This window comes from Fringilla coelebs (genome assembly GCF_963513975.1).
Source record: "Fringilla coelebs genome assembly, chromosome: 29".
NCBI classification, from domain to species: Eukaryota; Metazoa; Chordata; class Aves; order Passeriformes; family Fringillidae; genus Fringilla; species Fringilla coelebs.
The window spans coordinates 1,883,445-1,908,499 of NC_140055.1; the positions used below are offsets into that span (position 1 = coordinate 1,883,445).

Genomic DNA, 25,055 nt, shown 5'->3' on the forward strand with positions numbered 1-25,055 from the left:
TGTGAGCTGGGAGGGGTCGCTCTGGGCGGGTGGTTCCCCCCCGTGCTCCCTTCTCTTCCCCCCCCGGACCTCGTACGTGGTTTGTCCCGTCTGGTCCCCCCTCCCGTCGCGCTGCATTTGGTTTGGTCCGACTGGCGGGTGGGGCGGGAGCCTGCGGTGATTGACGCGTCTCGCGCGCGTCGTCCCGCCCTCCCGCGCTGTGATTGGCCCCGCGCGGGTTCCGGTTCCGGTGGGGCCATGGCGGCGACGCGCGCGCTGTGAGGGCTATGGCGGCCCCGCACGCAGAGAAGCTGGAGGGAGCGGTCCCGGCCCCGCCGGGGCCCCCGCACCCCGCGGGCAGCGCTGCCGCCGGCGGGCCCGGCCGGAAGCAGGGCAAGGCAGGTGAGCGCCGGGGGACCGGGACCGGGGTGGGTGGGGGTCGCCCCGGCTCCGCTGACGCGGTCTCGCTTGTCCCCGCAGGGCTGCAGATGAAGAGCCCCGAGAAGAAGCGGCGCAAATCCAACACGCAGGTAGGGCCGGGCTCGGGGCAGCGCGGGGGCCGGGGACGCGCGGCAGCAACCCTGACCGCAACCTTCTCCCCGCAGGGCCCTGCCTACTCGCACCTCTCGGAGTTCGCCCCGCCGCCCACTCCCATGGTGGACCACCTGGTGGCTTCCAACCCCTTCGAGGATGATTTCGGGGCCCCCAAAGTGGGCGCGGCGCCCGCCCCCTTCCTGGGCAGCCCCGTCCCCTTCGGCGGTTTCCGCATGCAGGGGGGGATGTCGCCGCAGGTGCCCCCTGGTTACGGCGGGGGTCCCCAGCCCCTGCGGAGGCAGCCGCCCCCGTTCGCCCCCGGGCAGATGGGCCCGGCCTTTAGCATGCCGCCCCAGAATCCAAACTACGTGCAGCCGGGGGGCTTGACCTTCGCCGGGCAGCCCTTCAGCCAGCCCCTCGGACAGAACTTCAGCCCCCCTATGGGGCAGCTCATGCAGGGGCCTGTTGCGGGCTTCGGGCCCATGATGTCCCCCACTATGGGGCAGCCCCCGCGGGGGGACATGGGACCCGGGCCAGCCCTCAACCCCCCCGGGGGCCCAGCAGTGGCTCAGCGCTTCAGCCAGCCCGGCAACCTCTTTGGACAGTCGCCCATGCAGCGCCCCGGGCAGAACATGCCCCCGCTGCCCCCCACGGCCAGTCCCTTCCCTGGGGCGGATCCCGGCTTCCCCGCTAGCAGCGAGGAGGGGGGCAAGAACCCTCCCCCCAGCACCTTCGCCCAGGAGCAGCACTCGGGCTCCCCCGCCACCGTCAACGGGGCACAGCCCGGCTTTGCCCCCAACAGCGCCGGCCGCAGCGCCAGCACCCCCGAGAGCAACAGCCTCCCCCTGCCGCCCCCCGGCAAGGCCGGCAGCGCCTCGGGCCACCAGCCGCCCCCGGGGCTCGTCTACCCCTGCGGGGCCTGTCGCAACGAGGTGAACGATGACCAAGACGCCATCCTGTGCGAGGCCTCCTGCCAGAAGTGGTTCCACCGGGAGTGCACGGGCATGACCGAGAACGCCTACGGGCTGCTCACCACCGAGGCCTCCGCCGTCTGGGCCTGTGACTTCTGCCTCAAGACGAAGGAGATCCAGTCGGTCTACATCCGGGAGGGCATGGGACAGCTGGTGACCGCCAACGACGGCTGAGCCACCCTTCAGCCGCCATGTACAGCTTTCCCCACTGATTTAGGACCAAACACCCGTTTTTTGTAGCTGTTGCCCCCCCTGCCAGCCAGAGAGCCACTGCCATGCGCTGGCTGTGGCTGCTCACCGGGCACTGCCTGGCACCAGGACCTACCAGGGGACCACCCAGGACAGTGCTGGCCATGCCGGTGTCAGCCCTTTGCTGTGGGCTAGGCTCTGGCCCCGGTGCACCGGGGCTGGGGCTTCCCGGTGCTCCACAGTGCTGCCCCCAGTTAGGTCATTACCCTTGCGGGGGGCACCTCTTGGGCTGTGCAGCGCTCCTTGCGCCCCCTTCCACATCCACGGTGCAGTCCCGGTGCCTCCTGCTCCGGTGCTCGGGATGGTCCCGGTACCCGCTCCCCACCCCAGGTCCGTCCGTTTTGGCCAATCGTTAATGGAAATTTTTGTACCGTCGTTATAAAACTCTTAAACGCGCGTGTCGGTGTCTGTCCGGGGCTCTCGGTGTCTGTCTGGTACCGGGACGGGGGGGTTGGTGTTCGGTACGGGCGGGGCCGCGCCCGCTGTCCCCGCCCCCTGCTCGCGACGCTGCGCCGCGGGCTGTGATTGGCTGCTGGCGTCACGTGCGCGCCCCGGCTGGGGGGCGGTGGCGGCCCCGGGGAAAGTTCCCGGCAGGACGCGGCGGGCGCAGGTACCGGGACCGACGGGAGCGCCGCCCCTGCCGGGCCGAACCGGCGCCAGGACGGGGCTGAGGGCGCGGGCGCAGCTCGGAGAGGCCGTGGGAAGCGGAGAGGAGGGGGTTGTCAGCGGCGGGGCCGTCACCCCCAGGCTGGTTCTGAGTCCCGGACGGGTGGGGCGGGGGTGGGGGGAGAGAGGGGCGGGGGCTGCTCGAGACCCCCGTCCGGTGCTGCCGTTTTGCTGTGGGGCGGTGGGATCCCGACCGGGGCCCCTGGTTCCCCCTCGCCAGGCCCTGAGTCTCCCGTCCACCTGCTGGGTCGCATCACTGGCTAAAAATATCCCGCGGCGGCAGCTGGTGTCAGGGGGTGCAGCCCAGAGCTGGTGCACCGGGACGGCTCCCTGAAAGCCTCCCAGCTACAGGCTGGAGGGACGGGCTGGCACCGGCACCGTGGCTCTCCCGGTCACATCCAGCCGCTCCTGGGAGCTGGGTTGTGTCCCGCTGTCCGTGTGTCCGCCCATCTGTCCCCTTGCAGGTAGCGCTGGACTGTCCCTATGGCGGAGAAATTGGATCCCCGAGATTCAGAGAGCAGCTGGGTGCTGGCGGGCAGTGAGGTGAGGGCTCACAGCCGCCAGAGCAGACCCTCACTCCTTGAGATCTCCAGGGCAACATCCCAGAACTGGGACCCCCTGCCTTGGGGCCCTTAGGCACACCCTGCATTGCCCACCTGGGGCTGTAGGCACATGGAGGTCAGGGCTAAAAGTGTCTCCCTATGTACCCCCTTGCTCTAGGGTCTGCCCATTGACACGGTGGGTCCAGAGCAGGACTCAGCCTCCCATGGATCTGACAATGAGGAACTGGAGGAGGAGGATGAAGGCACCCAGGACACAGCCACAGGCAGGCAGCCACCAGGGGTATGGGGCAAGCCTGGTGTCACCTTCCTGTGTCACTGTCTCATCCCCATGCTCTGCCTCTCCCCAGCTGTGACTGCCAATGGTGCCACTACTTTCCCCAGCCAGACCTTGTGCCCTGAGGGCAGCGGGCAGGGGGTGAGTCAGACCGGGGGTTTGGGGGTGAGCTGGAACTGGTGGGCTGCTCCCCACACAGGGATACCCCATGTGCCAGTGCCTGTGTCTGCAGGACCCAGAGAAATGTGAGGACTCCAAGGCATGGACAGGGCCTGCCCTGGATGGCTCTGCAGAGCCCAGTGTGTTGGAGGGCAATGAGCAGGAGGAGCTGAATGCTGAGGCTGAGCCACAGCCCTGCCCTGACACCCCCCAAGAAGGTCAGACCTCACGGGGAACTGGCCTGAGGGAATCTGTGCTGGCAGTGTTTAGGTGTAGACCCTTCCTGGAGGTCCCTCCCATCTCCCCCTAGGGCCAACAACGGAGGACGTGTCCTGCACCAGCAGTGACGATAACACGGAGGGGCTGCGGTGGCGGCCGGGCCACAAGCCCCGTCCTGAGCCCCCCACGGTCACACCTGCCCCACAGCGGGGGACACCAGACACTGGTGATGATGGGCTCAGTATGAGCACATACCTGCTGGGGGCCTTGGCCGTGGTTGTTGTGGGGCTGTTGATCGTCACTGGTAAGTGGGGTCTCAGTGGCCAAGGCCCCAGGGACAGGGTGGGCTCCAGACGTCCCCCTCATTGTCCCCTCCTCTCCCCAGGTGGTATCTACGATGTGCCAGATGGTGAGTAGAAGTGACTAGCCTACCTGGGCAGGGGGACATCTCACAGCAGCCTGGACATTCAGAACCATGTCCTTCTCTGCAGGCCCTGTGGAGAGTGTGGGGAGCTGGGACTTGGCTGCTGGGGAGCAGGAGTCACTGCTCTCCATAGACAGCAATGTAAGGAGGGGTTTCAAGCAGGGCTGAGTGAGGGCAGAGGGTGTCCTCAACGCTCCCAGGGCTCCCAACCTTCCTGTCCTCCAGGACTCGCAGCAGAAGCCCCCTCTGCCAGATGATGGGGGCCCGCAGAGCATGCAGTCCATGAGCCAGCTGCTGGACAAGCTGGCCAAAGAGAACCAGGAGATCCGGCTCATGCAGGCAGAGCTACAGGTTGGTGCCCAGTACCACATCTCCGTCTGTGTCCCGGTGCTGCTGTCCCGCTGCCACGTCTTTCACACCTTCCCACCCCTGCCCCAGGCCCACAAGGAAGATCTGCAGGCACTGCTGCACAAGAGCGAGGGTGAGGCGGCGGCAGCTGGGGTGCAGCAGCAGAGCCTGGCCACGGAGAACGCGCGGCTGCGCGCGGCGCTGGAGCGGGAGGTGACCGCGCTGCGGGAGGCCCAGGCTGAGCTGCGGCGCCTGCAGGCCACCACGGGGGCCCCTGGCAGCCCCAGGGAGCCGAGGGCAGAGCAGGCACGTGCCACAGGCGTGCCAGGGCACGGCAAGGCCTCGGCGCGGCGGCACGGCAGCCTGGATTCACTGCGGCAGGAGCTAGCGGACACTCTGGACCGTGTGCGGGGCTCTGGGGATCTCAAGGGGCTCGTGGAGGAACTGAGCACCCTGGAGCAGCACCTGGCCCAGGTGCTGGAAGCAGACAGGTCAGGGTCCTTCTCCACACCCTGGAAGAAGCCATCCAAGGTGGAGAAGGAGAGCAAGTGGCACAAACAGCATGGCACCAGGGGGTCCCCCCATGAGCAGGAGAGGAGAGAGCAGGGCAAACCCCACAAGAAGGAGCCCCGAGCCCCCCGTGAGCACAAGCCAGGCAAAGCCTGGGGGAAGCCGTCTCACAGCCACCCCCGGCACGATTCCCATGAGCTGCCCTGGCTCAAGCGGTACCGGGCACCACAGGGCTGTTCTGGGGTGACTGACTGTGCCCTCAAGGAGGGCCAGGAAGTGCTTGGGGTTGCCCTGGAGCCAGTGCAGAAGGTGCAGTTCCTACAACTGCTGGAGAGCTTCATGGGGCAGCTGGGCTTGGGGAGACAGTTTGGGAGGCTGGCACCACGGCTCGATGGGGCCTTCAGGGCTGACGGTGTCTTTGCCCACGACCGCCTGCGGTTTGTGGATTTTGTGGATGATGTGGAGGATCTGCTTGAGGATGTGGCGAGGCAGGAGCGGGGCGACAAGGAGGCGGCCGATGGCTTCGAGGAGTACATGCTGCGGCACTACAGCGGGTGAGCTGGGCTGGGTGGTGCCAGGGGTCCCCAGGGATTCCCCCCCAGTGCTGCCCATCACATTTTTCCTTCTCTTGCAGCACCTCCGGGAACGTGTGGAGCCAGAGAGCCCCAAGGCAGCATGGCACACGTGGGTAGAGCCAGAGGAGCAGTAGTGTGCCAGCACCCCCATGCAAGGGCTCCCCACATGCTGTTCATGGGGGCTGGGGGTGACCCACACCCTGTAGGGCCAAGTAGGGCCACGTCCCCAACCAAATGCACTGTGTGACGCTGCACTGCCACCATGAATAAAGTCACTGCTGGGCAGAGCTGTGTAGATATGGGGGAAGGGGAGGTGCTGAGGGAAGAGGGATGGAGAAATGGGGGTTCAGAGGAGGAATGGGGTGTGTAAGGGGGAAGCAGATGGGACTGAAGTGCTGTGGGGAAAGAAGGTGCTGTGAGAGGGAAGGAAGGAGTGCTGGGAGGAGAAAGGGCTGCCAGGGGAGAGGGGGTGCCGATGAAAAGTTGGGGCAGAGAGAAATATGGTGTGTTGGAGGGGAAGGGGGTTGCTGAGGGAGAAGAAAGGGTATTGGGGGCCCTAGGGGAAAATGGGGATTTAGAGGAGGAACAGTGAAGAAGAAATGGCAGTGCTGAAGGAAGTGAGGAGCAGTTGAAAAAGTGGGGTGCAGACGGGGCAGAGGGATGTTGAGGGGGAAGGGTGCTCGGAGAGAAAAGAGCGTGCTAGGGGAAATGGATGCTGGGAGAAAGCGGGGTGCAGAAGAGGAATAAGGATTGTGGGGGGAAGAGTGCTGTGGAAATGCAGATGCTCGGAGGAGCAGGGTGCTGAGGAAAGGGGGCGTCAGAGAAGAATAGAAGGTGTGAGGAGGAAGCTGGGGCGCTGGAGGCAGGGGACGGCAGGGGTCAGAGGGGTGCCGGGGTGCGGGATACCGGGGGCAGGAGCCGCCGTGTCCCCGGGGCAGCCTCGCTGCGGTGCGGGCTGTGCCCGGCAGGGGGCGCCGTGAGACGGGCGGGCTGCCCGGGGCGGGGCCAGCAGGGCGTGGCCAGGGGCGGGGCGGAGGCGCCGATGGCGGCGCCGCGCGCGGTGCTGCTGCTGAGCGGGAAGAGGAAATCGGGGAAGGATTTCGTGGCCGAGGAGCTGCGGAGCCGGTACCGGGCCGGGCGTGTGGGCGGGGAAGGCACGGCGGGCGGGGATGGTACCGGAGCACAGGGAGGCCGGGGTTTGGCCGAGTAGAGCCGGTGCCAGTGCCCGTCCCGCTCACCCCTCTCCCGCAGGCTGGGCCCTGATGTCTGCACCATCCTGCGCCTCTCCGGGCCCCTCAAGGAGCAGTACGCCAAGGTACCGAGCCGTGTCACACCCGCCGAGCTGTGCCGGGACACTGCTGTGCTGTGCCATCCCACGCTCGTACCGTGCCACACAGTGCCACACCATCCCGAGCTGTGCCGGACAGTGCCGTGCTGTGCCAGGACACTGCCGTGCTGTGCTGTCCCGTGCTCATACCGTGCCACACGGTCACACACAGTGCCACACCATCCCGAGCCGTGCCGGACACTGCTGTGTTCTGCCACGTGCTGTGCCGTCCCACGCTCACACCGTACCACACCGAGCCGTGCCGTGCCGTGCCACGCTGAGTTGTGCCAGGGCATGTGCTTTGCTGTTCTCTGCCTTCCCATGCACAGTGCTGAGCTGTGCCTGCCCTGCTGCACCGTGCTGTGCCATCTGATGCTTTGCCGTGCTGTGCCGTGCTGCACCACACCAAGCCATGTCAGGACATGCTGTGCCAAGTTGTGTCATCCCACGGTTGTGCTGTACCACACCGTGCTGAGCTGTGCTGAGCTGTGCTGAGCTGTGCTGAGCCATCCAGTCCCGCCGTGCTGCAGCCGTGCCACGCCGTGCTCGTGTGCCCAGGCCATGCCCACTGACCCCCCTTCCCCACAGGAGCACGGGCTCGACTTTGAGCGCCTCCTGGATGCCAGCGCCTACAAGGAGAGGTTCCGCCAGGACATGATCCGCTGGGGCGAGGAGAAGCGCCGCGCCGACCCCGGCTTCTTCTGCCGGGCTGCGGTGGAGGGGGCGCTGCAGCCGGTGTGGGTGAGCTCTGGGGGTGCTGCAGCCGGTGTGGGTGAGCTCTGGGGGTGCTGCAGCCCGTGTGGGTGAGCTCTGGGGGTGCTGCAGCCGGTGTGGGTGAGCTCTGGGGGTGCTGCAGCCAGTGTGGGTGAGCTCTGGGGGTGCTGCAGCCCGTGTGGGTGAGCTCTGGGGAGTGCAGGGGGGCCCTGGGGACACAGGCCGGGTGCTGATGGAGCCCTGTGCAGGTGGTGAGTGACACACGGCGCCTCTCAGACGTGGAGTGGTTCCGGGCTGCCTACGGGGATGCGGTGCAGACTGTGAGGGTGGAGGCTACTGAGGAGACAAGGAAGAGGAGGAACTGGGTCTTTGTCACTGGTGAGCGAGTGAGGGGCAGCTTCACCTAGTGTGACACCAAACTGGTGCTGCCCAGTGGGCACAGGTCTGCTGCCTCCACTACCCTTCCTTGGCAGTGGGAGCAAGAGGCTTGGGATCAAGGCCCCTACCTCTGGGGGATGAGGCCATGGTGGGGGTGCAGACAGACACATCCTGACCATCCCTGGGCCTCCCTGGGCTCTGTGCTGCCAGGGGTGGACGACGCTGAATCTGAGTGCGGCCTGGACCAGGGAGTGGCCTTCGACTGGGTGATCACCAATGACGGGGATGAGGTGGCCCTGGGTGAGCAGCTGGAGATGCTGGTGCAGTCTCTCCACAGGAGCCTATAGCTCCATGTCTCTGCACTGGGGCTTGGGGATGCATCATCTCCCCAGCCCCTCAGCATCTCCCCCGCCACCTCCTGCTGATGCTTCCTGTTCTGGAATAAAGCTCTGCACTGAGAACCACTGCCACGCTGGGCCTGTGTCTCATTTCTGGGGAAGGGACGCACAGGTGATCCTGGCCCACCCCCACCACGGGTTTCCCAGCTTTCAGGAGGCAGAACTTCTGTCCTGCAGTTCTGTCCAAGCAGGGGGTCACCAGCTGGATGTTTCATGGTGTCTTTTAATAAGGTTTCTAGCAGCCAATTCCCACAGATTATCTGCTTCCCAAACTCATACACTCACATCTGCTCTTCTCCTGCAACAGCTGGGCACGGCAGGGGCTGGGGGTGGGAGTTCCTGGGTGGGCTGGGGGTTTTGAGTGGGGATTAGGGCCCTATATACATCTGTATGTATATATTCCATACTCTGGCTCTACCCCTACCCTGACCCCGACCTTGGGGACACCGTGAGACACACACACCGTGCCCCTCGTCCATGGGAGACCCACCCCGGGATGGGAACACCTGCTCCGGCTGCTGCTCGTAATCCCCGGCCTCTAAACGGATTAAAGGGGATCATATCAAAGGAGGGGGGATGCCCGGTGGGGAACCCGATGGGTTAAACAGATGAGGGGTCCTTCGGGACTGATCCATCGGGGCGTGCGGGCACCAGCGCCCGGTGCAGCCCGGTGCACTACAAGTCCCGAACGACCCCGCAGAGATGCAGGAGCCGGGGGTGTGATGGGGGGGGAGATCCAAAGCGGGGAGCGGGCGGGGATGATGTCAGCCTGCGGGGAGCCCCAGCGTGGCCAATGGCGCTGCGGGGCCGGGCCAGCGGCAGCGGCGGGGGCGGTGGCGGCGGCGATAGCGGCGAGAGCACGGAGCCCATTCATGATCCAGCGAACGGGGCCGGTGGCAAGTAAAGCGGAACCGGTGCCCTGTAAAGCGGCGCCGGTACCGCCGTCATGGAGACATCGGGGCATCTCCACGATTCGGGCGTGGGGGACTTGGAGGAGGATGGTCGGTGTCCCTGCCCGTTACCGGGGGATGAACGGTCACCGCCGCCGCCCTCCGCGCTGCCGCCGCTCCAGCACAGCCTGTTGCACTCCTCGCCCGGGTCGTTACGGGCCCCTCCTCCTCCTCCCGCCGCCCCCGCCGCCCTCCACCCTTCCTCCCGCCACGGCAGCCAGCTCAACCTCGGCGACCACCCAGCGGGCTCTGGGGTGGCGAGCAGCAAACACCGGCAGCCCAGCCCTTTGGTTCACCGGCGGGACAGCAACCCCTTCACCGAGATTGCCATGAGCTCCTGCAAGTACAGCGGCGGGGTGATGAAGCCCCTCAGCCGACTCAGCGCATCCCGACGGAACCTCATCGAGGCCGAGCCGGAGGCACAACCCCTGCAGCTCTTTGGTGCCGGTGAACCCCCTGAGATTGTTGTCTCACGCGAGGACAACCATGCGCCCACCACCCACCGTCCCACCCGGCCGCCCGCCCGCCCGGCCCCCACCACCTTTGCCAAGGGGCCCAAGCGCAAGGCACAGAACATTGGCTACCGCCTCGGGCACCGCCGGGCACTGTTCGAGAAGAGGAAGCGCCTCAGCGACTACGCGCTCATCTTCGGCATGTTTGGCATTGTCGTCATGGTCATTGAGACTGAGCTCTCCTGGGGGCTCTACTCCAAGGTACCAGCGGGGCCGGGGGCTGCGTGCGGGGCTGGTGGCACGGGATGGTGCCTGGTGGGGCGAGCGTGGAGCCGTTCGCCCCATCTATGCCACGGGATAAATATGGAGCTCATCTGGAGTGGAGCAGGGTCAGACAGGCTGGCTGGTGACTGGCAGGATGTTCCCAGAGCTTTAGTGGATGCCGCAGCCACAGGTGTTGGACGGGGTGAGCCCCCGGTTGGAGGTGCAGGGGCTTTGTGCTGGTGGCTGCTCTGTCCAGTCCTGCCCCAGGCACTTGCAGCAGCAGGCACCGACCCACTGAGGTTTGTGGTGCCTGTTGCTGGCATGGCAGTGCACTCCTCAGAAGCACTGTGCCCCCGGCCGTGCAGCGAAGCACCCCCTCCCTCCTCCGCCTCCTCCTCCACACCCCTTCCTGCCTTTTTTTCTTTTTTTTTTTCTTTTTTTTTTTTTTTTTTTTTTGCAGGACAGTGCCTTTTATTTATAATTCTCCCCCCCACGTCCCTTCCAGCTCCTGCTCCCGGGCTGCGCTGGTTGGCAGCGATATGAATAACTCTTTGTATAGACATCTGTCATGTTATTTATACTTATCCAGAGAGGGGAAGGCATCGGCACCCCCACCAGCACCCATGGGCGTCAGCGGGCCGGCGCTGCCGAGGGGGCTGGGGTGCCGCCAGCGGGGGTCCCGGTGCCGCCCGGGGAGGGGAAGGAGCGGTGGGAAGGGGCTGCTCCCCCCTTCCTGCCGTGATCCCACGGGCAGTGGGGAGAGCAGCGGGAGCACGGGAGGTGGAGGAGGGGAGCCATGTCGCCGGGGTCCTGTGGTTTGGGGGACCCTGCCACCCTCCCCAGCGAGGTGCCCGGCTGGGGGGGTCCCGAGCCCCATCTTTGCACGGCTGCCAGGCTCAGTGGGCATGGGGGGCTGCGGGCAGCAGTTCCACTGCTCTGTCTGAGGCAGGAGCATGCCGTGGTGCCAAGCTGGCATCCTCGGCATCCTCGCCGAGAAAGAAAGATGCTTCAATGCCAGAGCCTTTTTCTGGTGGTTCCCACTCCCCTTTGGCAGGAGCAAAGCCAAACCACCATCCCCCACCTGCATCTGCTACCTGTTGAGCCGCAGCCACCCTCGCAGGCTCCGTGTGCCTGCATGCCTGGCGCCAGGGGGACTGTCCACCCTCACCGAGCTGACAGCAGAATGCTGCCATGCTCGCTGGCCCCACCACGCTGAGCTGCTGTGTCAGCTGGGGAAGACCCCGTGAGTCAGCGCTGCTGCCATGCAGCAGCTGTGACACGCTGCCCCTGCCCCGCTGTCACACAAACAATTGTGCTGACAGCCACAGGGTGCAGGACAGTCCCTGGCTCCGGCCTCGGCAGGCCCTTGGCCAGATTTGCAGCAGCTGTGTGTAAATCCCCCCCAGCAGCCCCCGGTGGGAAAGCAGAACTCAGCGGCAGGGCCGTGACCACGGGTGTGGGAGTGCCTGCGAGCAGGGCTGGCTGCCGTGGTGCAGAGGGGATGCAGTCAGTGCAGCTCCAGCTCTGCCCCACGGCCCCGGCCGTGCCACCACGTGCTCCCAGCCACAGGGTGCCAGCGCTGAGCTGGGCAGCAAGGACACACTGGGCAGGGTTTGCCTTGCCTGCTCCCTGCCTGTCAATTGACTGTGGGCAGGACAGGGCCTCTCAATGCTGCTGCTTCCCACCACCTGTGCAGCACCACCTGAGCGAAGCATCCTGCCATCCCCTGGTGGAGCAGGACGTGTGCCAGGGGTGCCAAGGTCCTTCCCCACTTTGGCCAAGGTGTTGTTTGGGATCCAGGAATGGCTCTTCCTGACGGGTCTCCTCAGGCAGGAGGCGTTGGTACACCCTGTGACACGAGCCAGGTGCCCCATGCAGGGTTTGTGTCCCTGAGAAGGGTCTGGCCAGAGCCACCTTGGCACAGCGCTGCCCCGGAGCTTGCCTGTTAATAGTAGTGTTTAGTCACAGCACTTTTCTTAGCACCAGCCATTATATCCACACAATTGCACAGCCAGAGCCAAGTCGTTAACAATTCGGTGCCGCCTCCACAGCAAATAGTCCCTTCTCTGCGTGCAAACAGCCTGTGGGGATGAGGAGCAGGGGGAAGAGGGAGCCAGGCCGGGCCAGAGCCAGCCCAGCACGTTGGGGAGCCAAGGTTGGGTGCCATGAGCCAGCTGGGCCCTGGCAGGCTGGGTGTGCCAGGCCTCAGCACGCTGGGGATGCACAGAGGTGTGGGATGGGAGCTCAGGGGGGTGGTTTGGGAATCACATCTTGGTGAGGGGCTGCCAATGCCAAGCATCAGTGGGGCTGGACCGTGGCTGGCACACACGTGGGTTAAGCAGCATCCAAAGGGAACGGTGAATCCTGCTTTTCACAGCAGGGACCCGCCAGCTCAGCCATCAGGGAATCAGGGGCTGCTTTAATTTACATAAGACTAATTAGCTGGAGGGCCTGGTTAGATTTTCTGTGTGGATACCTTAACAGTGGGCTCAGGCTGGATGGGGCCGGGCCACTGGCGTTGCACATCTCAGAGGGGAAGCTGGGAACTGCACTCAGCAGAACAGAATTAAAAAAGAGTTTTTAATTGTTTTTGCTGGTGGTACCAGTGGTGCCAGTGGTGCTGATGGTTCTGGTGGTGCCCTTACTACTGTGTCAAGCTGCTTAGGGGGAAGCTGAAGCAGCAGAAATGTTGTTGAGGATGGGATAGCAGGTGTGGGGGGCAGTATTTTCTTTGGGGTGTGGAGTCCAGTGCCAGCAGACTCCCACAGCTGTGTGCCCCTTAATGCCTTCCCTGCTTTCCCCCTGCAGGACTCCATGTTCTCCCTGGCCCTGAAATGCCTTATAAGCCTCTCCACCGTCATCCTGCTGGGCCTCATCATCGCCTACCACACCCGGGAGGTGCAGGTAGGTCCTGGCATCACCAGTGCCTAGTGAGGGCTGCTGGGGTGGGCTGTGGGGTTTGCCAACTACCTGAGTGGGACACAGCACCTGAGCTCACATCCTGCTCCATCCTGGAGCATCCTTTCTCTTTGTCAGGGTCTTGAGGGGCAGGAAGGGTTCTTGGGGCAGTTCTTGGTCTGTTCCCAGGTGCTGGGCAGATATGCTGGTGGCTTGGGGAGGCTACAGCCAGGAAGGGCTCAAGCCAGTCAAAGTGCCAAGGAAAGCCACAAAATCCTTTCCTAATCAGGGCTGCACACTCTCTTCCTCCCTGGGAAGTTAAAGGACTCCCAGTTTGTTCCAGGAAGGCTGTGCTTCCCTGTGCTTCGGCACAATGCCAGCCTGCTCAGGGCCTGGGAGGAATGAATCACCAGGCAGGAGAAGGAGCATCCTGGGAAGGGATGGCAAAGCCCCTGGCCCTGAGTGCACCACAATCCCACCTTGTCCCTCCTGGGGCTGGGGGACAGAGGGGCTTTGCCATGTAGGGGCTGGCAGCAGCATCCCACTCCCTGCCTGCTTCAGTCCCCACTCCAGCTCAGCCTGCCCCCATGGGGACCAAGCCTGGGGGTGAGTTACTCAATGCAAATATTTGAGAGCTCTGCTTCTTGCTGCAATAATATTTACCCCAGGATGACGGTGGCTGGGGTCAGCCGGGTGAGCTGTGCCCTTGGTGCTCGCTGTTTCCTCTGCTTGTTGTTCCTGGCAGTGGGTTGTGCAAACACAGCATCCACCCAGGCAGCACACAGGTCATCCCACCTCTCCTGCCTTGACCAGAGCCAAAGTGCCACTGCTGTCCCTCTGCACGTGGGGACTGAACCTCACCGTGATCCCTGCTGCTCTGCCAGGCCAGTTACACTGGGAGACAGGGAATTAGATGAGTTTGACTTGATCTGCTCCAAACAAAGTTGTTCTGGCTGTTCATTGCCCTGAGTATTATAAAGTGTTATAAAGAAATTGCTGATAATGCAACAAAAATTGAATGGGCCTGCCAGAGCTGTAAATCCTCAACTTTTTGTACCTCTTGGCCAAGGTGGGGGACTGTGCTCACCTGGCCATGGCGCTTGTCAGACCTCCCAGCCTCTGGGAAACAATGACTTCAGCCTCTTCCCTCAGGATTCCCTCTTCCTCTCTTGGCCAGAGAAGTTGTGGCTGCCTCATCGCTGGAAGTGTTCAAGGCCAGGCTGAATGGAGTTTGGAGAAACCTGGGATAGTTGAAGGTGTCCCTGCCCATAAAAGTGGGTGGAATGAGATGAACTTTAAGGTCCTGTTCAACCCAAACCAGTCTGTGATTCTATCATGCTACTAATTGTGTTAATTAGTCCTTTGAAGGTCTTCCTGTGCTTCAGTTTCTCTGGGGCTGAGGCATCACTCAGCACCACACTGATGTCTCTGGTGCCTGGGGCAGAACATGCCATCCTCTGCCAGCACCACGTTGTATCACAGCAGGTGAAGGAGAGCAGTGCTGGCAATGTTGCCAGCTCCTGCCAAGGTGCTGTGGAGGGGCAGAGTCCCCTCATACCTGTGCTTGGAGTGCCTGGAGCTGTTCAGGTTATTGGTGAAACTTTAGTCCTCATGAGGTGTCTTGGTAGCTTTTCTTGGCCTTTGTTTTTCTGGAGATGTGGTGGCCAACACTCTTGTTCCTTCCCCTGCTGGAGCCAGTGATGCTGGATGTGTTGGGGAATGCCCCCTTGGGTACCACTGAACCACACTAGGTTTCCATGGAAACCCACTTTGATGCTTTACAGGTACAGAACAGAGAGGGGCTGGCTCAGGGGAATCCTGCCCAAATCTTGCTCCTTCCCTTCCCTGGCCTATAGCAACTCCCCATCATACAGTCAAAAGGCTCCTGCCTTTTCCGCTTGCTAATTTGTTTATTTTAACACCCTTTTCCAGGAAGGAATAGGCTGTCAGCTTGCTAAATGCCTGAGGATCTCCCTTGACAGCTTGGAGCATTTTTGTAAACAATTTCTCAAACAAAGCAGCTAAAAGGAGCAGAGTTTTCCCTACAGAAAGGGAGGTGGCTGGGACAGCCACTCTGTGAGTCAGTCCCAGTGGCTCCTGCCATCCCCAGGGAGAGCCCCAAATGCCATGCTGTGCTGGCACAGGTGTGCTGGGGCCTCTGGCAGGGCAGGAGGGCTGTTCCTGGGCTCAAGGCCAGCTGGGGACATGTTCCCCACCAACCCCTCACCCTCTGCCATGGCTCTGTGCAGCCCTGGCTCTGTGAGGACACAGAGGCTGGATTGAAGACACAGACAGTGGCGCCAGCTGCCACATCCCCCTTGGATCCCTTCCTGGTGGTTTCTTTGGCAAGTGCTGCTTGCAGAGAGGCCCTGAGCACGTCCCTCCTGCTGGGTGTCCCTGTCACACCAGGGAGAAGCCAATGGCAGCCTCAGGACTGCCCCTGCCGAGTCACCTGGGTGGGTGACTGCCAGGGCTCTGGTGGCATCCCAGAGAGGCCAACTGAGCTGCCATGTCCCCAGCTCCTGCAGAGACCCCAACTCCATCACTGATGATGGGAGAGGAGCTGCTGTACCCAGGATGAACCGTCAGTTGCCATGACAACTGAATCCCATCTCCGCCAGCAGCTGGATGCTCTGCCTGTGGTGTTCACTGCCCAGATATTGCCCTGGCACTCAGGTTTGTTAGGGCTGTCAGTGAAATCCGTGCAACGCCAAGAGCAGAGGGACTGGGGTGACTCATGCTGGTTCTCTGTGGCACCATGGCTTGCCCATTTCTGTGGCCTGGATGAGGGGACATTTTGGGGGGTGGGCTCCTGCCAGCCAGATTTTGAGTGAGCTGTCCCCATGCTGTGCCTGGGTGTGTGCTCAAGGCCAGGCACCTTAAAGTTTTGGTGTCCCCTGCAGCGTGACCATCCCTGACACACACTAGCAGGGCAGCAGAGAGGTTGCTGGCGTCTCATTCCCATGTTTTTCTTCTCCGTCCATCCCCAGCGCTTCTGGCCGAGCCACACCCAGCTCCTCTTAGCTCTGACCCCCAGTGCCTGTGGAGGGAGGGTTGGGGATGTCAGTGGGCAGGTTGTGGGGCCACTGGTGACCGTGTGGTTCTGCATCCTGGCAGCTCTTTGTGATCGACAATGGAGCTGACGACTGGCGGATAGCGATGACGTACGAGCGCATCCTCTACATCAGCCTGGAGATGCTGGTTTGTGCCATACACCCCATCCCTGGGGAGTACAAATTTTTCTGGACAGCTCGCCTGGCTTTCTCCTACACACCATCTCGGGCAGAGGCTGATGTGGACATCATCCTGTCTATCCCCATGTTCCTGCGCCTCTACCTGATCGCTCGGGTGATGCTGCTGCACAGCAAGCTCTTCACCGACGCCTCCTCGCGCAGCATCGGGGCACTCAACAAGATCAACTTCAACACCCGCTTCGTCATGAAGACACTCATGACCATCTGCCCTGGGACAGTGCTGCTGGTCTTCAGCATTTCCCTCTGGATCATCGCTGCGTGGACAGTCCGTGTGTGTGAGAGGTGAGGGGGGTTGGGGTGCTTTGGGATTCAGGGTGTTTGCAATGAGCTGGGGTTAGGGGTTTGTGGCAGCTCAGGATGCTCAGAAATGCCTGGTGGTTTGGGATGCTCAGCTGTTAAGGATGCACAGAGGTTCAGGATGCATGGAGGTTTGGGATGCAGGGTGGTTTGGGATGCTCAGTAGTTCAAGACACGAGCACGACGAGCAGCAGTTTGGGATGTGTGGAGGTTTGGAAAGCTCCACGGTTCAGGATGTGCAGCAGTTCAGGAATGCATGATGATGTGCAGTAGCTCTGGAAGCTCAGCAGTTTGTGGTTTGGGATTCATGGCAGTTTGGAATTCTCAATGGAGATGTGATGTCCTAACACCCTGGAGGAGGGGTGTTGGGGCCTCAGTGGATCCCTGCACTGAGCCCTGCTGTTACAGATGATAAATTGCACAGGCAGGAAGCAGAGCAGGGTCAGCCCTGTCCTCACAGCCAGTGCCTAAGCCAGGGTCCTTGTGCAAGAGGACATGGGTGGTGTCAGAAGCCCCAGGAGCACGAGTGGGGGACAAGGAGAGTGGTGGGAGCTGGGGGCTGTGTATGGGGAGGGCCCAGAGGTGCTGATGGGAAGTGACAGGGCCTGGCTCAGGCTCTAGCATCGCTGCAACTGACTGCCATGACAACACTGTGGTGACATACCCACAGCTTGATGGCATCCAGCCAGCATCAGCGTGCTCAGCACCGGGGTTGCTGTGGCGACCAGCCTGGTGGGTATCACTGCACCTCCATCTCTCGGGGACCTGCCACCACTCTTTGTCTACTGAGGGAACCAGGGGGCTGTGGTGGTGGCATCCCAGTGCTGTGCCAGAAGGTTTTCTCCACAGCCACAGTGCAGGCTGCCAGCAGCAGCACCTGGGGAAGGGAGGGCAGCTCCTCTACAAGCAGCTCTGTTGTGGCAGCTTTGTGTCATCCTTGGAACTAAGGTGTGAGGGATCACAGCAACTGGCACCCCAGGGTTACCTGGGACACCCAGGTTGGTTCCAGATTGCTTTCAAAGTGAGAGGAAGGCCACCCTCCCTCCTCCTCAGGGTGGGACCCGTTGCTCTGGTCACGCTGCCAAAGGGCATTAGGGCAGCTGTAAGTGCTGTGGCAGTGGTGTGGGATGGCACACTGAGATTTTATGAGCTTTTACTGGCTGCATTTGCCTTCCTGCCTCCCTTAATGATGCTCTCCTTATGAGCTGGATGCTCAGGCACTGCCTAATTGTGTTTGAGAAATTGTGGTTTATGCCTCCTGAGCTGGGAGCAGGCGGACAGACACCCAGGACACACACAGGAGGGTAATCCAACACCTGGCAAGGCTCAGGCTGGAAGATGCAATGAAGAACTATTAGGAACAAAAATCCCCAGAAATTATGCAGATGAGGCACTGCAGATCATTGGCACCGCAGCTGCCATCACCTCCCTCAATGTACAGAGAGGCAGAAGAGAACCCAGGTGGGCTGGAGATGCGTCAGTCCTGGGGGATGCAGGACTGGGGGAATGCAGAACCCCTGGGACACGCTCTGTGTGTGAGGGATGCCACATCCCTGGTGGATGCACCAGCCCTGGGAGTCACACAGCTCCCACAAGGGCTACCCAGGACGTGCCCCCCTGTCCACACTGTCCACTGGCACTGGAAAACAGTTTGCTGCCGTTTGCATTCCCAAGCAGCACCCACTGGGCCCGGGCAGTTCAGAGGTGGTGGTGCCTCTCCAAGATGTGCTTCTGGGGCTGGGCTGCCGTGTCTTATTGGAATATTTACCAACATAGCCTGACAGGATGTGCCTGAGCTTGTCTGGCCCTTGGTGCTGAACCCAATACCAGCAACTGTGGTGTTTCACCCCAGAGACACTTTTGGCTGGCTGGATGTTGCAGCTGAGCACGTGGAGACAAGTCCAGGCGTGCAGGAGCTCTGGTGGCTGCGGGATGGAGCTTCCCCCATAACAGGGTCTGCTCCTTGGGTTTCCCTCTGTGGAGAAGCTTTAAGGTGATGGTGAAGGAAAGGAGTCGGTTCTGATGGAGGGTTTGGATCCAGAGCTTTATTCTGAACCCACAACAGCTCCAACAGAACTCCCGAACCGCGTGGGTGCTGTTCCTTTTAACCCCGGGGAGAGGGGCAGGGAAGGGTTAGGGAGCCACCAACCAAGTACATAGAAGGAGGTCTTAAGGGATAAAGTTCGCCTGGATGGCCCAATGCCCCCCGGGGGCGGAGGGCAACCTTTGAATCTGCCCAATCACTCGATGCCCTTCTGGAATTCCAGGATCGACAGATAGTACTCGGCAGGGGGCAAGGGAGGGGGAAGGAAAGGTGATTGACACACCTGGCAGGGAATTATCAGAGAGGGATCCGATGTTCTGGGCTAAACCCCAAAATGACAACGCCACAACGTTCTCTCGGCACCGAGCTGTGCTCTCAGTGGCTGTGGGGGCAGCAGCAGCATCCTCCCGTGCGCCGCGGGGCCGCACCTCTCGCAGGCAGCGGAGTCGCTGCTTAGCAACCTCGCCCGCTCCCCGGCCGCCGCTCCGCCGCTCCGCCGCCCGCGGGGCTGCGCCGCCGCCAGCGCTGCCCGCCCGGCCCGGCCCGGCCCGACGGCGCGCACGTGTGCCCGCACGTGTGCCCGGAGCCCCGGGGTTGGTGCTGCCGCACGCAGGGCAGGGCTGTAGGGGGATGCTCAGGCTGCCCCAGCGGTGAGGCGGTCGTGGCAGATAAGGGGATGGCAGAAGGCGGTGCTGGTGTCTGAGTGATTGCAGCAAGCCTCGGTGTGAGGAGGTGGCTCCTCTTTCTGCCCGCACCAGGCGTGGCATGGGCCAGCCCCTCTGGTTTATCAATTCTTGCTCAAAGTGCTACCCAGAGGAGAAAAGGTCCCTCTGTCCAGCAGGCCTGTAACCCCCCTGTCCAGCATGATACTCTTGGGGTTGTTCCCTCAGGACATTCCACCTTGTGGGATGAGGTGGGCTCAGCTCTCCTCAGGACAAGACACTGGATGGGACAATTGTGTGTGCCCCACTGCTGGCACTGGAATTTTGGGGAATGCCACTGTGGTTATGGGCTCTAGCTGCCCTGGCCAACCCTGCCCAGAGTGAGCCTCACCATGGCTCAAGGTGCTTTCTCCTGCACCAGGACCTCATTTGAGCCTCCAGCTGAGGGAAAAACATTTCAGAAAAGGCGAAAACCCAACTGCTCTGCGAGTGATGATCTTGGAGTTGGGATTGCCAAAAGCTCCATCTGTTTTCCCTCTCCAGATCCTGTGAAGAGGCTGGGAGAAGCCTGCCAGGGAGGCAGGAGAACAACCATCCTGTTCGTAGTGGGGTAAAGGCACTGCCTGCCCCTGCCAGCTTAGGGCTGAGTCCCGCTGCAGCCAGGGCCAGGCCCTGCTCAGCTGCCAGGAGTCAGCACTGCATCCCTGGGAATGGTACCTGCCTGGCTTGGCTGTGCCTGCCCAGCCCTGGGGAGCTGGAGGCAGCTGGGGCCTCTCCTCGTGTGTTTGCTGCAAGAGCCACAGCCAGGGTCTGGAACAGCCAGAGCGATCACTGACCTCACATCCCCAGCAGGGACCTGGAAAATCTGCAGCATTCCCAAAGCTGCAGCCACTCCACATGTGCTGTGTCTTGAGTGTGTGAGCTGTTCCTGAAAGCCAAGCCTGTGCCAGAGGCTCGGCAGGACCCATCCCCAGCAGTTCAGCTCTGCCTTCTGGAGTGCCACAGCCCAGGCTGCAGCACCAGTGGGATGCAGGGCAGGATGCCAAGGGTGAGCTGCTGTGGTCAGGGCCTTTGCAGAGCCACAGCTCTTTATCCCATCAGCCAATTCTTGCTGCAGCACCACATGACACCGGGGACACACAACAGGACTGGGATGTGGTGACAGGTCTGACTGAAAGCAGAAGCCCTTTCCACTGAGTTTTTGCTCTCATTTTGTCCATGTGGGTTTTCCAGTGCCAGAAATTGTGCAACCACTGCTACTATGGCACATCCTACTGTGCTGTTACTCCTGTACCCCAGCACAGCCCATGCTGGGGGAGCCACTGTGCCCCTTTCTGCCCCATCCATCCCTGTCCCCTGCTGTGACACCGATGTCCCTGTCTCCTTGGCAGGTACCATGACCAGCAGGATGTAACCAGCAACTTCCTGGGTGCTATGTGGCTCATCTCCATCACCTTCCTCTCCATTGGCTATGGGGACATGGTCCCACACACCTACTGTGGGAAGGGAGTCTGCCTGCTCACTGGCATCATGGTAAGGGTCATGCCAAGCTGGTTTCCCTTCTGTGGGCTCTGCCTGTCTCCAGTGGCAGAGGAGGGGCCACTGGAATTTACCAGGGCCTGTTTCTCAGCTCTTTTGTCAATGTACAAGGCCTAATGACTTCAGCTCTGAGGTCTCATAGCCTGGAAGTTGATAGAGTTGTCTCAGCTGATGAATTTGGGGTGGATTTGGACCCACATTCAGTAAGGGTGGAGGGCCTTTGGTGGAGTCAGGGAGCAGAAGGGCACCTGAGCATCCCTTGGCTATCCTGGTCCACACCATCTGGCTTCCATTGCTCCATGGTTTCCTTTCCTTCTTAGCCAAAAGGTCACCATTCTCCAGTGCCTCCAGAGTACCTGCCCCTAGAAGCCCACCAGGAGATTTCCTGGAGTGTGGGACTTTCCAGCCAGAGCTGCTGAAGGAGCAGCTGGGGGCCCTGTGGTCCCAGGTCTTCACAGATGTACCCCAGCCATCAGCTCTGCCCACCTCAGCTCCAGGCTCTGGGGATGGAGCCATTCCTCCTCCCAGCTGGGGCAGACCCCATGAGTACCATCAGCTGGGGAGGCTCCAGGAGGAGGAATTCATCCTGTATTACCTGGAAGTCTTTGATCTGTCTTGGATGAGGCCAGATGCAGCAAGGCTGGTGTTACTGGTGGGAGCCAAGCAAGGAGAAAATCCCTGTGGATGGGGGTGATGCAGCAACTGCCAGCAGAGGAGGAGCTGCTGGCTCAGCCGAGGGGATTCTGGTGCTGCAGGCTCCCAGAACTCTTCCCCAGCCAGTGGTGACTTTGAAGTGAGACACCATCTGTCAGAGTGTCCCCTCACCCCCAGTACAGCCCCCCCCCTCCTGGAAATGGAGCCCCCATGCCCTCTGGGGTTGGAGGCTTTGCTGGGCTTCCTCAATCAGCACCAGGGGTAGTGTCACTCATCCAGGAGGAGAGAGGTGGTGGCAGTCAGAGAGTGCAGCAGGACCTTTGAGGACACTGAAGGATTCAGGCTACCAGGTTAATTAATGACTCTGTAAGGAGAGCTTGCCAGGCTGACAGCACTCTGCCAGAGCACTGGGGGTTGGGACCCAGCTGGAATGAGCAGAGCTCAGGAGCACAGCAGGGAGGCTCTGGAAAGGACACCTTGGCACAGATGTGCAGTGGAGATGGTGGCTGCCACACACATCTGGCCCTAATTGCTGGATAAGGGAGTTTCCAGCTGGTGCAGCTGGGATATGTGGCAGTTTGAAGGGTCCTGATTTGGGGCCCCTTCTCTGCTCTCACCCGTGTTGCCTGGTGCTTCCCCACTGCTCTCCTGGCCCAGACCTCTCTTGGGAGTGGAGGGCTCCCCATCCCACAGGGCTCTGGCACGGGGCAGATCTCTGGCCTGCAGTGACACAGGCTCCCCACTGAACACTGCTGACCTTGCTAACAGCCCTGGCCTCTCCCATTAGTTACAGAGCCCTTCATCAGCCACTCAAGGACACCCAGGCTCTCTAAGATCTTGTTAGGATAACGGGGAGGACACATAGCTTTAGTTAATGAGCAGATTTCAAGGATGAGGGTGGGAGTGCTGGTGTTACAAAACAGACACAAACTGTTTCCCCAACTGATGTCCCTGCACAGGGTGCTGGATGTACAGCGCTGGTGGTGGCTGTGGTGGCCAGGAAGCTGGAGCTCACCAAAGCTGAGAAGCACGTCCACAACTTCATGATGGACACACAGCTGACAAAGCGGGTAAGGTGCCATGGGGGACAGGAGTGGGGGCATTGCTGTGTGCCAGGAGCTGGGCATTTGGGCTAGGAGGAAGGTGTCAGCACCTCTGGATCCCGTGGGTACCGCAGTGAAAGAAGGTGCCAGCGTCTCTGAGTGAAGCTACAACAGGAGAGGAAGGTGTTGGCACCTTTGGATGTGGGTCCTGCAGGTCCCACTGCTGAGGAAGTTGTCCAAGCACTGTGGATATTGCACAGGCACAAGTGTTACACTGAGACAAAGAGCAGCAGCTCTCTTCCAGGGATTGAGGTGATTTTGGGAACATACTCCCTCCTCTTCCAGAGCATGATCTCACTCCTCTTGCTGTCAGGAAGACAACTGGATTTCAGTGATTCAGTGTCCACCACAGACAAGAACCATACTGTGAGGCTCCCCTGAGGAGGGACCCAGAGCCTGCAGCAGGGTGTTCATGGGGTTGCTGTCCTACCAGGGCTGGTGTCACATCCCTGGTAGCATGTAGGAGCAGCAGGAGGTTGCTGGTGTTGGCAGCCTCATCATGGCAAAGCATCAGCCAGCCAACAGTGGTGTGGCATATAATGGGCTCTGCACAACAGAACATGTTTTAGAGGGGATAGTGGCAAAACGAGCATCAGTGCAGCCCTTGGAAAGGCAACCAGTGGCAAGGAGGGCACCCACTTCACCCCAGAGAGCAGAGCCCCAGACAAAGCCCTGACACCCCAGGAATAGTCAGGACCTTGGTGTGACCAGGCTGGGAAAGCAAAACAGCTGGTGAGCCCCTCTGCACTGGCCATCGATAGGAATCTGCAGGCTCCATGCCAGGCAGAGAGCAGCCAATTGCTCCTGGAGTGAGCAGCCTGGAGTGAGCAGCCAAGCTGCGGGTCAGCCGGACAGCCTGCGGAAGTCACGTCCCAGTGCCGGCAGCACAACTGGGACCTGCTGGTCTGGGACGTGCCAGGATTCACAGATGGGTGCCCCCCTGTCCATCTTGCCCAGCAGAATCTCCTGCTGATCTCTCTCAGGAGGTTCCCAGCATAGCAATGGAGAATATGTTAGAAATTCTGAGAAAGAGCCTGAAATGCAGGCAGCTGGTGGAGAAAAAACTTTGGGATTTTTTTTCTCGAGGCTTATGGTACAACTTTGTGTGTGGGCAAAGAGCCAGGACTGGGATGTGGGTGTAGCAGGGATCAACAGCTCTGCCCTCCCTTACTCCTGCTTGAAGTGCCCAGCACCCCCTGGAACAGTCCAGGAGAGCGTGCGGGTGCAGAGCCGAGCACCTCGCTGCAGCTGGGGCAGGTGATGCGCAGCACTGGCTCATGGCAGAGCCAGAACCAGTGCTCTCAGTGTCTCTGAGATCCCACATGGCTGGTGACCTGCAGCCACTCTTCCTTTTCAGATCAAGAACGCAGCAGCCAACGTCCTGCGGGAAACATGGCTGATCTACAAGCACACCAAGCTGCTGAAGAAGATCGACCATGCTAAAGTCAGAAAGCACCAGAGGAAGTTCCTACAAGCCATCCACCAGTAAGAGGCTGTGCAATGGGCTGGGGGCAGACTGAGCTCCAGATAAACCAGGATCCTGTCCCCGGCAGGGGTGTGGGGGCAGTTTTCCATTGGCCAAGATGCAGGCAGGTCTCCAGATGCAGTTTGAAAGAAGGGGGGGAGTACAGCCATGTGCTCTTTCCTTCTCCCCAGGTTACGGAGCGTGAAGATGGAGCAGAGGAAGCTGAGTGACCAAGCCAACACCCTTGTCGACCTCTCAAAGGCAAGTCCCACAGGAACCCTGTGGCTTGGCCAGACTGAGTGTTTCTTTTCACTCGGAATAACTAAAGCAGACTTGGCTGACCGCAAAATGCTCCGACTCAGTAAATGTCAGCAAGGAATAGCTGCTGTGGGATGGCTGCCCTTGCAAAGCAGGAGATAACACATTCATGAGCCAGAGGTTCCCTGCAACCCTTTTTGCAAGGGAAACCACTGCTCAGCAGCACAGGGCCAGCAGAGTTTCCTCGCTTTGATGGCCAGGGATGAGCCAAACTGCAGTTGCAGAACCCTTGGAGAACCTGGGGCGGGCTGAGATGGGGCAGCTCTCAGGGCAGAAAGGGCTAAAGGGGTGAGCTCTGCTAGCAGCAGTGGCACTAGCCCCTCCAGCCATGGTACTAACCCCGCCACTGTCCCCTGTGTCCCCTCCCCAGATGCAGAACGTGATGTACGACCTCATCACAGAGCTAAATGACCGCAGTGAGGACCTGGAAAAGCAGATCAGTGGCCTGGAATCCAAGCTGGAGCAGCTCAGTGCCAGCTTCAACTCCCTGCCCCTGCTGATGGCTGACATGCTGCGCCAGCAGCAGCAGCGCCTGCTCAGCGCCGTCCTGGAGGCTCGGGGGGTTGGTGTGCCCGTGGGCACCCCCCAGACACCTCTCTCTGAGAGCCCCATCGGGGTCAGCTCCACCTCCTTCCCCACCCCTTACACGAGCTCAAGCAGCTGCTAAAACACAGCCCCTCAGCCCTGCCGCGGACAGGGGAAACATTTCCACACAGATCATGAGGTCTCTGTGAACTTTCCTCTGGTCCTTGAACCGCTGCAGGACCCTTCAGCTGGAGCCAGTGGGACCAGCAGTGCCGAGCAACGCTCGGAGCTTTGCCAACGCCTTGGTATCGGGAATTGCATCCCTCTTCAGGTGCCTCTACA

At 61.2% G+C, this 25,055-nt stretch overlaps 4 protein-coding genes across 9 annotated transcripts; all 4 read left to right on the forward strand.

Annotated features, from left to right (window-relative positions):
* Positions 1-147: 147 nt before the first annotated feature.
* PYGO2 (pygopus family PHD finger 2) lies at positions 148-2,072 on the forward strand. 2 transcript variants are annotated; one of them, XM_084223301.1, is made up of 3 exons: positions 148-381; positions 460-509; positions 585-2,072. In XM_084223301.1, the coding sequence occupies exons 1-3, from the start codon at positions 267-269 to the stop codon at positions 1,656-1,658; spliced, it is 1,239 nt and encodes a 412-aa protein (XP_084079427.1). In that variant the 5' UTR covers positions 148-266; the 3' UTR covers positions 1,659-2,072. The 2 variants fall into 2 exon arrangements, with proteins under 2 accessions (XP_084079427.1, XP_084079426.1); XM_084223300.1 differs by having other exon boundaries at positions 148-509.
* A 200-nt stretch (positions 2,073-2,272) lies between these two features.
* On the forward strand, positions 2,273-5,750 carry PBXIP1 (PBX homeobox interacting protein 1). 5 transcript variants are annotated; one of them, XM_084222983.1, is made up of 11 exons: positions 2,273-2,343; positions 2,864-2,942; positions 3,120-3,225; positions 3,310-3,377; positions 3,454-3,613; positions 3,685-3,918; positions 4,000-4,023; positions 4,106-4,179; positions 4,264-4,389; positions 4,477-5,450; positions 5,531-5,750. In XM_084222983.1, exons 2-11 carry the CDS (start codon positions 2,883-2,885, stop codon positions 5,586-5,588), a joined length of 1,884 nt encoding a protein of 627 aa, XP_084079109.1. In that variant the 5' UTR covers positions 2,273-2,343; positions 2,864-2,882; the 3' UTR covers positions 5,589-5,750. The 5 variants fall into 5 exon arrangements, with proteins under 5 accessions (XP_084079109.1, XP_084079111.1, XP_084079110.1 ...); XM_084222985.1 differs by having other exon boundaries at positions 3,706-3,918; XM_084222984.1 differs by having other exon boundaries at positions 3,469-3,613.
* Positions 5,751-6,505: 755 nt separating this feature from the next.
* On the forward strand, positions 6,506-8,344 carry PMVK (phosphomevalonate kinase). Its single transcript, XM_084222988.1, has 5 exons — positions 6,506-6,596; positions 6,723-6,786; positions 7,387-7,539; positions 7,761-7,890; positions 8,101-8,344. The coding sequence occupies exons 1-5, from the start codon at positions 6,514-6,516 to the stop codon at positions 8,235-8,237; spliced, it is 567 nt and encodes a 188-aa protein (XP_084079114.1). The 5' UTR covers positions 6,506-6,513; the 3' UTR covers positions 8,238-8,344.
* An 890-nt stretch (positions 8,345-9,234) lies between these two features.
* On the forward strand, positions 9,235-25,020 carry KCNN3 (potassium calcium-activated channel subfamily N member 3; the record flags this gene model as incomplete). Its single annotated transcript, XM_084223093.1, has 8 exons — positions 9,235-9,951; positions 12,763-12,858; positions 15,970-16,388; positions 20,501-20,642; positions 22,262-22,372; positions 23,763-23,890; positions 24,062-24,131; positions 24,559-25,020. The coding sequence occupies 8 exons, from the start codon at positions 9,235-9,237 to the stop codon at positions 24,853-24,855; spliced, it is 1,980 nt and encodes a 659-aa protein (XP_084079219.1). The 3' UTR covers positions 24,856-25,020.
* Between the last annotated feature and the right edge of the window lie 35 nt (positions 25,021-25,055).

What these genes read in the sequence shown, in the direction of transcription:
- PYGO2 (XM_084223300.1), top strand. Translation starts at nt 267, where the DNA reads ATGGCGGCCCCGCACGCAGAGAAGCTGGAGGGAGCGGTCCCGGCCCCG. An exon ending in GGCGCAAATCCAACACGCAG is followed by an intron (nt 510 to 584) that starts GTAGGGCCGGGC and finishes TTCTCCCCGCAG; the next exon opens with GGCCCTGCCTACTCGCACCT.
- PMVK (XM_084222988.1), top strand. Translation starts at nt 6,514, where the DNA reads ATGGCGGCGCCGCGCGCGGTGCTGCTGCTGAGCGGGAAGAGGAAATCG. An exon ending in GCCGAGGAGCTGCGGAGCCG is followed by an intron (nt 6,597 to 6,722) that starts GTACCGGGCCGG and finishes CCTCTCCCGCAG; the next exon opens with GCTGGGCCCTGATGTCTGCA. An exon ending in TCAAGGAGCAGTACGCCAAG is followed by an intron (nt 6,787 to 7,386) that starts GTACCGAGCCGT and finishes CCTTCCCCACAG; the next exon opens with GAGCACGGGCTCGACTTTGA.
- PBXIP1 (XM_084222983.1), top strand. Translation starts at nt 2,883, where the DNA reads ATGGCGGAGAAATTGGATCCCCGAGATTCAGAGAGCAGCTGGGTGCTG. An exon ending in TGCTCTCCATAGACAGCAAT is followed by an intron (nt 4,180 to 4,263) that starts GTAAGGAGGGGT and finishes CCTGTCCTCCAG; the next exon opens with GACTCGCAGCAGAAGCCCCC. An exon ending in TCATGCAGGCAGAGCTACAG is followed by an intron (nt 4,390 to 4,476) that starts GTTGGTGCCCAG and finishes CCCCTGCCCCAG; the next exon opens with GCCCACAAGGAAGATCTGCA.